General features: G+C 43.6%; 1 protein-coding gene across 4 annotated transcripts in view; it reads right to left on the bottom strand.

Annotated features, from left to right (window-relative positions):
- Nucleotides 1–11,355, bottom strand: part of LOC126252110 (uncharacterized) — a 30,180-nt gene extending 18,825 nt beyond the window's left edge. Inside the window, exon 1 of one of the 4 annotated variants that reach the window (XR_007545833.1) lies at nt 11,261–11,355. Coding sequence is in view for 1 of the 4 variants with exons in the window: in XM_049952974.1 (XP_049808931.1) it covers nt 11,144–11,155 (12 nt within the window). In the remaining 3 variants the exon portion in view is untranslated. Of the gene's footprint in view, nt 1–11,143 lie in introns of all 4 variants that reach the window. The other 3 variants (XR_007545834.1, XR_007545835.1, XM_049952974.1) reach the window with 3 other exon arrangements.
- Nucleotides 11,356–13,719: the final 2,364 nt, after the last annotated feature.

Genomic DNA, 13,719 nt, shown 5'->3' with positions numbered 1-13,719 from the left:
GGATGCCGATCTCCAGAAGCGGTTTCTGTGTAGTCTGTTTGGCCAGCCTGTCACCTTTCATGTCCTGGGATCTGAAGTGGCCTGGGGTCCACACAAACACCACAGAATGACTGGACCATTCCAGGGCATAAATGGGCTGCTGGACAGCCGCTACCAAAGGATGGCGGGGGTAACTCTGGTCAATAGCTTGTAGGCTGCTCAAGGAGTCAATACAGAGAAGGAACGACTCACCAGAGCATGAGTGGATGTGCTCAAGAGCACAAGAAATGGCGGCTGGCTCTGCAATGAAAACACTGCAACCATCTGGCAAGGAGTGCTGCTGAATATGTCCTCCATGAACATAAGCGAAGCCAACGTGACCATCAGCCATTCAGCCGTCAGTGTAAACAACTTCATGGTCCCGGTACCTGTCAAGAATCTAGAGGAAGTGACAGTGGAGAGCCGCAGGGTTAACTGAGTCCTTAGGACCAAGTGAAAGGTCCAGGTGGAGCTTCAGTCTAGGTGTACATCATGGAGGTGTACGTGAATGGACTTCAAGTATAGGTGGTAAAGGCAAGAACTCCACTTCAGACAGAAGAGATCGGACGCGAACCGCAATCATAAGCCAAGTCCTGGGCCACCGGTGTGGGAGATGAACTGCCATGGATGGGAAGAGGAGGTGGTAATTAGGATGCTCAGGAGAACTACAAATGTATACAACGTAACTGGTGAGCAGTTGTGCATGCCCCAACTTCAATGGAGGGACTCTGGACCAGGACGCTGGTCACCAGACTCGTTCTAAAAGCTCCCATTGCCAGTCCAACCCCACAGTGATGCACTGGGTTGAGTTAACACAACACTGAGGGCACCGCTGAACCATAAACCAGACTCCCATAATCAAGGCAGGATTGAACAAGGGCTCTATAGAGCTGCAGCAGCGTAGAGCGATCTGTACCCCAGTTGGTGTCGCTGAGGCAGCGGAGGGCATTGAGGTGCTGTCAGAACATCTGCTTCAGTCCTAAGAATTAATATGTCTCCACTACAGTGAGTGGATCATCATTAAGGTAAAGTTCTGGTTCTGGACAAATAGTTGACGCCAACAGAAATGTATGACACACGACATTGCAGCTGAAAACTGGAAGTCATGGGCTAGAGCCCGTGACTGCACCCTGTGGATGGTTCCCTGTAGGTGCCACTCAGCAACACCAGTACTGGAGGAGCAGTATGAAATGCAGAAGTCATCTGCATACAGACAAGGTGAGACGGACGGCCGGACAGCTGCTGCTAGACTGTTAATGGTCACTAAAAATAGACACACACTCAATACAGATCCCTGCGGGGCCCCATTCACCTGGATATGGGGAGGAACTATGGGAGGCACAAACTTCGACATGGAAAGTATGGAGTGATAGGAAATTTTGGATAAAAAACGAGAGTGGGCCCAGAGACCTCACTCATATAATGTGGCAAGGATATGATGTCGACAGGTCATGTCGTAAGCTTTTCGTATTTAAAAAAAAATAGCAACCAGGTGTTGGCATCTGGAAAAGGTTGTTCGGATGGCAGACTCGAATGAAACTACATTATCAGTGGTACAGCAAACCCGGCGGAAACCACCCTGACATGGAGCCAGTAGGCCACATGACTCCAGGACCCAACACAACTGCCAATTTACAATACTTTCTAACAGCTTACAAACAACATTGGTGAGGTTGATGGGCTGATAGTTATCCACATCAAGTGGGTTTTTTACCTGGTTTGAGCAGTGGAATGATGGTGTTCTTCAGCCATTGCAATGGAAAGACACCATTGCACCTGATCCGGTTGAAGATGAGGAAGAGATGTGGCTATAAGTCGAACGAGAGATGTTTGATCATCTGACTGTGTATCAGATCTGCCCAAGAGCTGTGTCGGGGCAATGTGAAAGAGTGCTGAGAAGCCCCACTCTGTAAATTGAGCATTATAGGGTTCACTGTGATGTTCAGTGAACAAGAGGGCTTTCCTTTCCATCTGCTGTTTGAGGATGCAATATGATGGGGGATAATTCTCCGGCACGGAGGCTTGAGCATAGTGATCAGCAATTGTGTTTGCATCAATAGATAACACGCCTTTGATGTTAATGCCAGTAACACCTGTCAGACCCTGGTACCCACAAACATATCTGATCTTCGTCCGGACTTGGGAAGGTGACATATGGCACCCAATGGTCGACATGGACCTCTCCCAACACTCCAGTTTCTGTCTTTTTATAAGCTGGCAAACGCGAGCATGGAGCCGTTTAAAAGCTATTAGGTGCTCTAGGGAAGGATACCACTTATGTCGCTGTAGAGCTCACCAACGCTCTTTAATGGCCTCAGCGATTTCCAGCGACCACCAAGTTACTGACTTTCACCGAGGGGCACACTAAAAAGCAAGGGATTGTGTTTTCCGCTGCAGAAATGATCATTCTAGTGACCCGCTCAACTACCACATCAATGGTATCTTGTGGGGGAGATTCAACGGTGACAAGAGAGGTGAAAGCTTCTCAGTCTGCCTTGTTTAAAGCCCATCTTGGTAGACGTCTGGGGGAATGGCACTGGGGGAGTGACAGGAATATGCGAAAGTGACCACTACCACACAACTCATCGTGGGCTCTCCAGTGGATGCATGGGAGACTTCCTGGGCTGCAGAGAGGTAAATCAATGGCCGAGTAAATGCCATGAACCACCCTGAAATGTGTGGGGGCCCTGGGTATTGAAGAGGCAGAGGTTGAGTTGAGACAGGCAAGTTTCAACATCTCTACCTCGGCCCGTAAGCACAGTGCCACCCCACAAGGGGTTATGGGCATATGGGCATTAAAATCTCCCAGAAGTAGGAAAGGTTTAGGGAGCTGATCAATCAATGCAGCTAATACGTTCAGGGGTACCGCACCATCTGGAAGGAGATATACATTGCAGACAGTTATTTCCTCCGTCGTCCTTATCCTCACAGCCACAGCTTCAACAGGAGTTTGGAGGGACACAAGTTCACTGCATACTGAGTTCAGAACATAGACACAAACTCCACCTGGCACACTATTACAGTTGCTATGGTTCTTGTAATATCCCCTATAACCGCCGAAAGCAGGGGTCCACATTACCGGGAACCAGATTTCCTGGAGGGCAATGCAGAAAGCTAGTGTAAAGCTTAACAGGTGCCGTAGCTCAGCCAGGTGGTGGAAAAAACTGCAGCAATTCCACTGGAGGATGATGTTACCATGAGGCTGGGAAGGCATGAAGCACTCAAGGAGGCAGGTTACGACTCAGGGTCACCTGCTGCCACCAATTGAGACTTGTATCCATTCTTATTGTGGATGAGGCATTAGGGAGATCCAGGTCCTCAGGGGATGCTGAGATCTCCACCTCATCCGCAGGTGCAGAATCAGTAGGGAGTGGTGGTGTTGGGGCCACTGGAGGGTCCTTTTCCTTAGCAAACCTTTTTTTTTTTTGCTTGCACTCTCGCTTCTCTTCAGGGCTTGTTGGGAGGACTTCTCCGAAGTAGCTTCAGGCACAGAGGAAGACCATGAAGCTCTTCGTACAGCAGCTTTTGGCTTCTTTAGCCACTGGTGAGTGTCTGCTGTGGCATTAGTGGAGACCTTGGGACCCCTTCTGCATGAGAGGAGCCAGAGGAGGCTGTTGCTTCTCCGGCTAGGGGGAGGGAACCGATGTCCCATGCGTTTGGTGGGGCCTTGCTCCCGAAGTAGGCACTTTGGGAGCAACAGAAGGAGATTTTCCCCCTACCACCAAGAGAGCGGATGTATTCTGGAGGCCCAGAGAGCCATTATTCGTGGCACAGAGTGTGGTACGACTGGTACTTGTGACGGGGATGGTAATGTAGCTACAGCATATGTGGACGTAAACCGAATGGAATGTAATCATTCAAATTTACATTTAGCCTCTTGGTAAGTCAACTGGTCCAGGGTCTTGTACTCCACGATTTTCCATTCCTTTTGGAGTACTGTGCAGTCTGGTGAGCAGGGGGAGTGCTGCTCTCCAAAGCTGGTACAAGTGGGAGCAGGAGCACATGGAGTATATGGATGCAGTGGACGTTCGCAGTCTCGCCATGTGGCACTGGAAGTGCAGCGGGAAGACATGTGCCCAATTTTCCAGCACTCAGAGCACCGCATAGGGGGAGGGACAATGGTTTAACATGACAGATGCAAACCATCACCTTGATTTTTTCAGTCAATGACTTACTCTCAAAGGCCAAGATGAAGGCACCAGTAGCAACCATGTTGTCTTTGGGTCCCTGTAAACACGCCAGATGAAATGAAAACCCCGTTGTACTAGATTGGCGAGGAGCTTGTCAGACTGCAAGAGGAGGTCGATGGAAAATAATCTCCTGGACCTTGTTAAGGCTTTTATGGGGAGTGACAGAAATAGGAGTATCACCCAGCCAGTCAGAAGTGAGTAACGCCCAGGATTGGGGTGGGGTCTGCTGTCTGAATCAAGCCTGCACTGCTTCTCATCTTGGACAGTGCTGTCATTTTGTCAAACTTATCCTCAAGATGTTCAACAAAAAACTGAGGCTTCATAGGTAGAAAGGAGTCCCTGTCCAATCTGCTACCGACTAAATACTGAGGCGAATATGGCTCTTTTTTCTGTAGCCCTAAGTTCCTCCCATGGTGTACCAAGGAAGGGAAACAATTTAGGGTCATATCTGTCAGCATTGTACTCAATCTTGCCCTTTTTAGAGACTGTTGGCGCCGTACGATCACCAGCAAGAGATGAGTTAGTCCGCTTCATAGCGGGTCATCCGCCCTGATGCCACCCACTTTGATCAGGGGCTCTCCCCACGGGCACCACACAGCCGCAGCAAAGGCCACCTGGCATGGTGGCTGTGCGATCACACCGTTGTCGGGGGCTACCACCAAATGGGTACATGACGGCCCCACCACAACAGACTGGCTACCGTGCTGGATATTGGGTGCAGGAAATCCAATATTGTGATGAGAGTGAAAGAGGACAGGAGACAATGAAAGAAGATGACATACCCCAGAAAGTGTCCTCACCCAAATAGTTTAATTGCAGGTGGAGATGCAAAGCCATGACAAGAGGTTCATGAGAGCGAATCTAAGGGCACTATGGATAACTCATGTGCCACGTAAGGCAACCTTCCCGATATGTCCCGCACTTCTGTAGAATTTGGAAAGTGGCAGGTCAAACCATGAAATGGGACCTGAACTTAAAGGGCTGAGAAGTGTGAGACTCAGTCGCCTCTTACGACAGGCAGGGATACCTCAGGCCTATTTTAACCCCCGGACCCGCAGAGGAGGCGGCTGTGCTGAAACTCCAACAGCAGACACTACTTTTCCCTATAAACACTCTCTCCGATAGATGCCCCACAGTCTGGCTTCACTGCTGTACGATGTCCTGATAAGACCAGTGTTAGAGCCACTGTACAACAACTACTGTAGCACATAAGTACCACCTTTAGGGTCTTATTCCATCACTCCACAATATTCCATTGCTTGAGGAATGGTAGCTGGTGGTATGGTGGTGCTGGAACCCATATACGAGGCGTGTTTTTTTAAGTAAGTACCGTTTTGAAATTTAAAAAAGACATGCTAAGATATCTCAATAATTTTATTTTTACATGAAAGCCTGTATCTTAATCTACTTTTCTACATAATTTCCGTCAATATTGAGGCACTTGTCATAATGTTGTACCAGTTTTTTAATACCCTCCTCATAGAAGCCTCTCGCCTGACTTGTTAACCACTGCATCACCACTGTTTTGACTTCGTCATCGTCTTGATGACGCTGACTGCCCAGGTGTTTCTTCAAGTGCAGGAACATCTTTTTTCTAATTTCAAAACGGTACTTACTTAAAAAACACGCCTTGTAATTTCGATAGCTCATGAAATAACATTGATTAGAATTGTTGCCCTCAGTCTGTGGTGATGTGAGGTGGACATCCAGAGCAGAAAATACACATTCAGGAATGCCTTGCTGTCATCTCCATTGATATGCCCCCGATAAAAGTTGCTTCTGCTTAACATGTCTGTCTGTCTGTCTGTCCATTGCCATAAACAAATGATGACATCCCTCTCATGGTGGGATTCAGTCCACAAGGTATATATGCATGTGAGAGAACCAACTTGTCTCGGGAGTGTCTCTCACTGTCTGATGCACATGTCTACCAACTTCACATCTTTGAAAGGCCAACCATGCCCTTGCCCAAATGCAGCAATCTTTCTTCATATTGGGTCATACAAAGTTCTCTGTCATCAGTTTGACAGTAGCGTTCACACTGGGATACACGAGATGGATGTTGTCAAAAACTGATTTTTGCAGTAACTGAGTCATTAATGGGTTCAGCGAGGTCTTTGACACATCACACCAAATACGTTCTTTCCTGCCTTATAAATGCACTTGCTTGAGCTTAAGGGATGCTCCACTCTCAATTGGTTGTAATTTATCACGACAGATATTGCACTGATTTTTAAGAAAAAAATTGCCACTATGTTCTCCTCCCCTTTAATGTGCTTTATATTGGTAGTAAATTGTCCAATTAATTCCAGCTGGCAGAACTGCTGAGGTGAACAATCTTCTCTCATTCCTTGGAAAGTGAAAATGATCAGAACCAAGCTTGAAAGACTGATGTACAACTTCATAAACGACCAGTAATTCCTGAATAAATGTACTCCACTTAGTCTGGGCTTTCCATAGCTTTATGGAGAAAAGCACTAAAGGCTTCCAACTGCCCTCCACATTTCTATGGAGTGCTGCACCAATAGCCAATAGCCAACTGCACACTATGAACTGGGTAAGACAACAGCACCTGTGGTGTGCGTACTGTAAGACCTTCGGTACACACACCATCAGATTATTTGACTTGTCGCTCTAACGAAGTAGGCAAGTGTCAACAATATGTCTCGTGGTCTTATCGTGGCGTGTTTATCTTCTGCGGTTAGGTCAGACGATAAAAATGCCACTTGCACGCTTAGAGTAGCAGATTGACGGTGACCAACTTTAAACAGAACTTGATTAATTTTCACAAACATTTATTAAAATAATAAAAAACATGGACCTTAGGTAACTTGATTCTGGATACTGTTTACAATTGATAATCTGAAGTTCCTTTGGTCTTGGTACGTTAATCTTATTCTCACATATCTCTGATACTTGACAAAGTGTCTATACATTTCTCTTCATGGCTATGTACAGGAATATGATAATCTTATTAGGCACAGACTGAAACTTGACTACAGACTAATGCAGACTGACTAATCAGAGGTCTGTACACTTGTTATAATACCTCAAGCGTTCAGGTATCACAGCGCGAGTGTGATCCGCGAGGAGAAAAGGTTCTACGTTAGCAGCAATCTCATTGGCTGTGAGACATATTAATACGCGGACCGGCTGAAGCAGAATTTGGTCCGTCTCTAAGACAGCACCATCTCGTAGTGCGGAGACGGACGAGCGCTGCGCTGTTGTGCTTAGCGGGGCGCGCTCTATTGGGAAAGTTGTGTACGCGCTGACTACGCGGAACTATGTACACAACAGTACCGCTCTTTGTAAACTTACTCTTTGCAAATTAGATCTTACTTTCTCAAAAGCTTCCTGCTGTGTCTAAGATAGGGGCTGTTTGCATGTAGCATTGTTACTTGCTAGTGCGTTTGTCAGTGGTGCCTGTACCTGACTGCCCCTGATAGACAGTGTCTGTAAAAGCTGACAAACCTTAGGAATCTTCAAAATTGCTGATAATCAGTCAGCCGAGGTATGCTTCGTAAGGCCTCCACCTTCTCCTTGAACAGACAGATACCATGCATCATCATCTGCCCTCTACTTGGAACCTCTTGCCTTATTTCAGGTTGAACTGATTATCAGGCAAAGTGACTGTGTTGTCTGTATTTCTGTCTGTTGTACCTGTTATCATCTCACCCGAACATCTAACTTGCACTGTGCTCAGCTGTAACCTCAGTCGGTGTTGGTGGATGAAATCTGCACCTAAAACTGGCTCGTGCATATCAGCCAGTATGAACCTCCATTTGAAAACATTTCTGAAAGGAATGGTCCACTGTCGCCCTCTGTTCACCGTAAGTCATGATGGGTGAGTTGTTACCAACAATTAGGTGGAATGTTGCTCCCACTGCCTCTTTCCAATTTTGATTAATGGAGGCATGCTAATGTGTGAACACAAGTCAACCAGGTAACATTGATTTGCCTTTCTGTCTGTCACGTACAAGCGGCGCAACAATGTGAGTGGGCAAGCTCCTTTCAGCGTCTGCCGTGGGCACAGAAAGATTGTTTCAAATAATTGGGTTGATCTTGAGTGCTGCAACCTGCCTGTCTTCTATCACTCCACCATCACTGTCTGTTGATGTGATGGCCATCCCTCTGTACATATTCTGGCACTTCTGTGAAGCTACGTGGCCTACTGCAACTACAGCAGACCGCAGGGGCCATATGGGAAGGGGAAATGAGCATCTCATGGGCCATACATTGAACCTTTGTGGTACCAACATACCCTATCATCTAGTCCATCAGGTCCTTACTTCTGTCAGCTTTACAAATGAATGCCCCTCTACTTTACCTGTACACATGTTGTCTTGTTTGTTTGACTCCAGTGCCAATAATATTTTTTGCACGGCATCCAACTGTAACTATAGACTGTGGAGCTGCTTGTCAACAGATTTCCTCGACTCCATTCACACAACCACGGCTTTACCTGTGTTGCACTCATCAATTACCTGTGTTACTGCTGAGGCGCTTACCTGTCCCACTATCGTGTGCACCTCATCAGCAACTGATGGCACAGAACTAAAGTTGTCTGTTGCACAAGTGGTACACTGACAGTGCCAGCTGCATGAGCCACACACGACAAAGTGTCTCATCTGATATCGCTGCCCCTTCCACAGCTCTCCACAGATGTCACCAGACTTCAGAAGGCGTCCTGACACCAATACTTTCTAACTATAGGAACTGCCTTGTCAGTTGGTCCAAAGATTTGTCCGTGCGCTGGACAACCATGTCCTGCAAGTGTCGATACTGCTGGCATGTAGGTGGCTTCCAAATGACATCTGACAGCCTGATTGTTCAGGTTATTAACTGCCACTGCAAACTTTGTATAGTCTTTCATTACATGGTTCTACGTAAACGCTAACTCTAACATAGAAAACCACAGTTACGGTTTCTCCAGTAGGAACTTCAGCACTTGCATTTTCATAATAATGGATTGGTGGACATGTTAGACACCGCAGTTTCGATGTCCGCTGTATATACTGCTTATCGACGCAACTTCTCATCATTGTGTGTTGTGTTTCACACTTGCAGGTCACCAATCTTTCTCTCTAGTTCTTCTTGCAAGCATGAACACTGTTCTTTCAACGAATCTTGCCCAGCCTTGTAATGCGAAGTCACCATCTCAGTCAGCAATGTGACTAAATTTGCTGTTTCCTTTGGTGCTTTTGGGGTAATTTAATAGGCATTGCCCATGATGTAGTCTACATATACAGAAACTCTTCGTACTACCAAGTAATAACTATTTATTTTCTAGATTACACAAAATTTGCCTCTTTATTAATGGATAAACAGAGAACTGTCAATGAAGTGTAAAACTCAAACTGATAGACGAGCTCATGTCAAGTCAGGTCAGGTCACAAAATCTGACAATCTGATGCCAATGAAGATATACGCATTCTATAAAACAATGCAGAAGTACTAGGAAATGTATCCTAAGAATGTGTTTTTATTATAGAAACCTCCTACATGAACTGTACAGGGTAGGTGACAATCACCAACTTGGTAATTTCAGACACCTGTTCTTTTTGGTAAGTGGTATTATGGACTGTAGGTCACTCTGTCTAAGGGATTAAGCATTTCATACGTAAGTATTTTATGTATAAATTTGTAGCATAATTTAGGACACAGAACGTCATTGAATTTGATGAAGTACAAGAACAAAATACACACAAAGCAATTCAAGAGCTCAGAAATAAATTTCAAGGCGTTTGGATGATCCTTCCATAATGACAACTAAAAATTGTAGGCCCATTCTTGAGTACTGCTCGAGTTTTTTTGATCCCCTAACAGGTTGAATTAAAGGAATTTAGAGCCAGGATGCTGCTAGATTTGTTACCTGTGGGTTTGAGAAACATATGAGTATCATAGAAATGCTACATGAACTGAAATGGAGAGTCCTGGACATTCTTTTCACAAAACACTACCGACAAAGTTTAGAGAACTGATATTTGCAACAGACTGCCACCAACAGACACCTCATGTAAGGGCTGTGAACACAAAGAGATATCATGGCTCAAATGGAAGCATATAGACAGTCATTCTTCCCTTACGCCTTTTGTGGGGAAGGGGATGAGCAGCAGAAAAACAAGATACCCTCCATCATGCATCCTACAGTGGCTTGCAGATCTATAGACTTGATACATAGAATTTCATACACAGACAATGAAGACTTTAAAAATTCTTCACTTGCACTTAGATGAAACCCTATGATGCGAAAACCAAGTAAATGTTGCGTACAGGGAAATAAGCATGGCAATACACCTGCTAAGTCAACCGCCCAAAACAGTATTTAACGAAATGCCAAATACAGAATACTATGGGGAAGTTTCCCCGTTCATAAATTATGGAACAGGATTAGGGGTTCGTGCACTTGCACAGAATATTGGTATTACAAAAAGAGAGCAGTTAGTCTGATACATGATATGGGGTTCAGTAGTACCTGCTGTGAAACATTTAACCAAAATAAGCACCTCGTATTCAAAAAGGCACGTGCTGCGGGCTCATTTAAAACTAAATTAAAATCATTGCTTATAAATAAAAGTCTATATACCCTGAAAGAGTCGTAAACCCTTAAAGACCTAGCTCTAACAAATAAATCGAAACTAGTTAATAAAAAAAATCTGCGCGCACGACACAGGCTAATTTGTCAAACCAGCATTACTCTTTGCAAATAAATATGACTTTTGCAAAAGCTAAGAAAACAAAGGTAAATCTAAACAAAATTAGAAAAAAATCCCTAAGATTTACTTGGTGGCGCTGCCACTAAAAACGTAGTGAAAATTCATTTTTCAAATGTTTGAACCGGTTTTCCACCACTCAGTGATCAAAGGATGCAGTGTTCTTCGGTGACATAGTCCGTTAATATTCTAGCTGAGGAGTAAATGACCTTAATTACTTACATCAAATATCATCTGGAGTCAATAACATTCTCAGGTTATTAGTGGCGACATACAAGCAAGATGGAAAAATATTTCAACACTCAGTCATGCCGATAACGTGACAATTTATTGTCATACCTGTAAAGAACACTCCTTCCCAACAAAATCACTACAAAAACACCGCCACTACACGACTGTCAAGTGTCAACTACGTGAAAGACGTCACGCTGAACTAAACATCTAAAAGATACTCCACACCGAAACTAACAGGACGCCTTGATAAACCGAATTTACACATTGTTATTGGCGACACAGATGGCGATACCTAGTTTCCAGTTGTGAAGTTACGAGCAGTAGGCCATATGCTTATAATGTCCATAATACTGAAGGTTTAAATGAGCGATATGTGGCTGGCAAGTTGCAGTATATTGGCCAGGTCAGACCAGTAAAAAAAGAGTCGTCACGCGGTCGCCAGGACCGGAACCGGCCATTGAGAGAATGACGCTTGGATCGCTACGTAATGGAGAGGTGGAAGTGAGCCATCACTTGGCTACAGATGTTAGCAGCATTACGAGCTTCTGACTGTTTCTCAAACTAAAATATATGAGGCACCGAGAACCATAAGATTTCACAGAACAGAAACAAACTTTTGAGACAAACGGATGTTTGTGAAAATCAAATTTATGTAGAATCCAACAATCTCACAGATCTGAATTCTTTTCTAATACTCAGTATCCTGTACTCCTTTGAAAACATAATGTATCCACATCGTTATGGAGTACTAATTAATATTTAAGATTATATTTATTGCTAATGCTAATTCACAAAATTCCCAAATATACGCTAGTGAAAATTGTGTATTTTTTACAGTTGTAAATTAATATGAAACTAGAATCAGAACGTAAAGAACAGATACTGATTGCACCAAACAAATAGTTGGGACTTTTTCCAGCACTTAATGGTCCTTGTTATCATCATATTTATCAAGCTCATTCTGTGACTTTTAGTTCAGCCAATATTGCCGATATACCTCCAGGCATGAAGTATTACTACTACAAGAATGATGTAGACATTAAATTATGTTATCAACCCTAGATAACAATGGAGCAGTGTAGAGCAATAAATTGCTCTTGATGTTTTGGGTCCATATGCAAATGAATGTCCGAGAAATCTGTGAGATCGTTTTTCGTGAATGTTCACATATACAATGTGGGTCTACAGATACAGATAAAGCTGGTTCACCATCAAATCGACAGATGTCAGGAGCATGCATACTTGCAACAATCTCAAAATCGATGACGATGTGCATTAGGTCATTATAGTTCTCAGTTCTTCATATATATTCATCAAAAACGCTAAACTCGCTTCTAAAAGAGCTAAAAAAATCTAAAGTCTGCGTTGAAATCGCACTACAGAGATAATTCCTATATTATCACTATGTCTGTACCATATTTTCAGCAGAGTTATTAGTATTTCAATGTGAAATTGTTTATAACAACAGTGACAAAAGCTACATGCACACTGCAAGTATGTACATTATACATCAACTGTTAGTATTTAAAATTAGTTCTAAATTTAGCATATTTGGCATACAAATGAACAGTTTTATTCATGTATTACAAATAAAAATAGGAATCATTACCTTTGAGTGCCAAAGAAAAGAGGTTTCCACAATTACACAAAAAGATTAGCCACTGCATGAATGGCTCATATTACTGTTTTTATCGCTGATATTCATTTAATAAGAATTTTGAAAATTAAGGTTTATAATGAATCTATTTGAACAATGTAATGTAAAACTGACAAGGGAAAGCAAAAATTTTCAGTTGTATAGAATCGCTATTCTGGTTCACACAGAATATAAAATATAATTTTATGTTAGTATTTTGATGTGTAACTAAAAATAAATGAAACTTCCTGGCAGATTAAAACTGTGTGCCTGACCGAGACTCAAACTCAGGACCTTTGCCTTTCACGGGCAAAGGTCCCGAGTTCGAGTCTCGGTCGGGCACACAGTTTTAATCTGCCAGGAAGTTTCAAATCAGTGCATACTCTGCTGCAGAATGAAAATCTCATTCTAAAGATAAATGATTTCAGATACTGTTGTTCAATCATATATTTTACATATCTGCAATATTTTAAAACCTGTATAGAATTATGTTTGGAATGGAGTTCAGGCATGCAGTAACTCTTTTGACTGTCAGGGGTGGGCAAATGTTGCACGCAGTTCATGAGCACACAGCACTGCTCGTGTGCTGCTCGTATGCAATCATCGATCGGGGCAGTGGCGACAGCTGGCAGGTTGCGATAGTGTAGTACCAGGCTAAGTCGCACACGTTGATGTGAAGCGACCACATTGTATTTCAAGAACAGGAAAATGCAGAGTGGATCAAGGAAACAGAGAAATGGAGATTTGCTATCTTTTAAAAAGGAATGGGAAAGTCTTTTTTTCTATGTGCAAAAACGTGAAAATTCGAAATGTTTAATAAGTGTCAGCATTCTCGCTGGTCAGTGGAAGTTTAGTATTGAACGCCATTATAATAAATTTCACAAGGACGAGTACAATTTATTTTCGGATTCTGAGTGGATACGGAAAT

Source organism: Schistocerca nitens, chromosome 4, assembly GCF_023898315.1.
Source record: "Schistocerca nitens isolate TAMUIC-IGC-003100 chromosome 4, iqSchNite1.1, whole genome shotgun sequence".
Taxonomy (NCBI): domain Eukaryota; kingdom Metazoa; phylum Arthropoda; class Insecta; order Orthoptera; family Acrididae; genus Schistocerca; species Schistocerca nitens.
The sequence above is the reverse complement of the archived record's forward strand: the minus strand, read 5'-3'. Positions and strand labels throughout refer to the sequence as shown.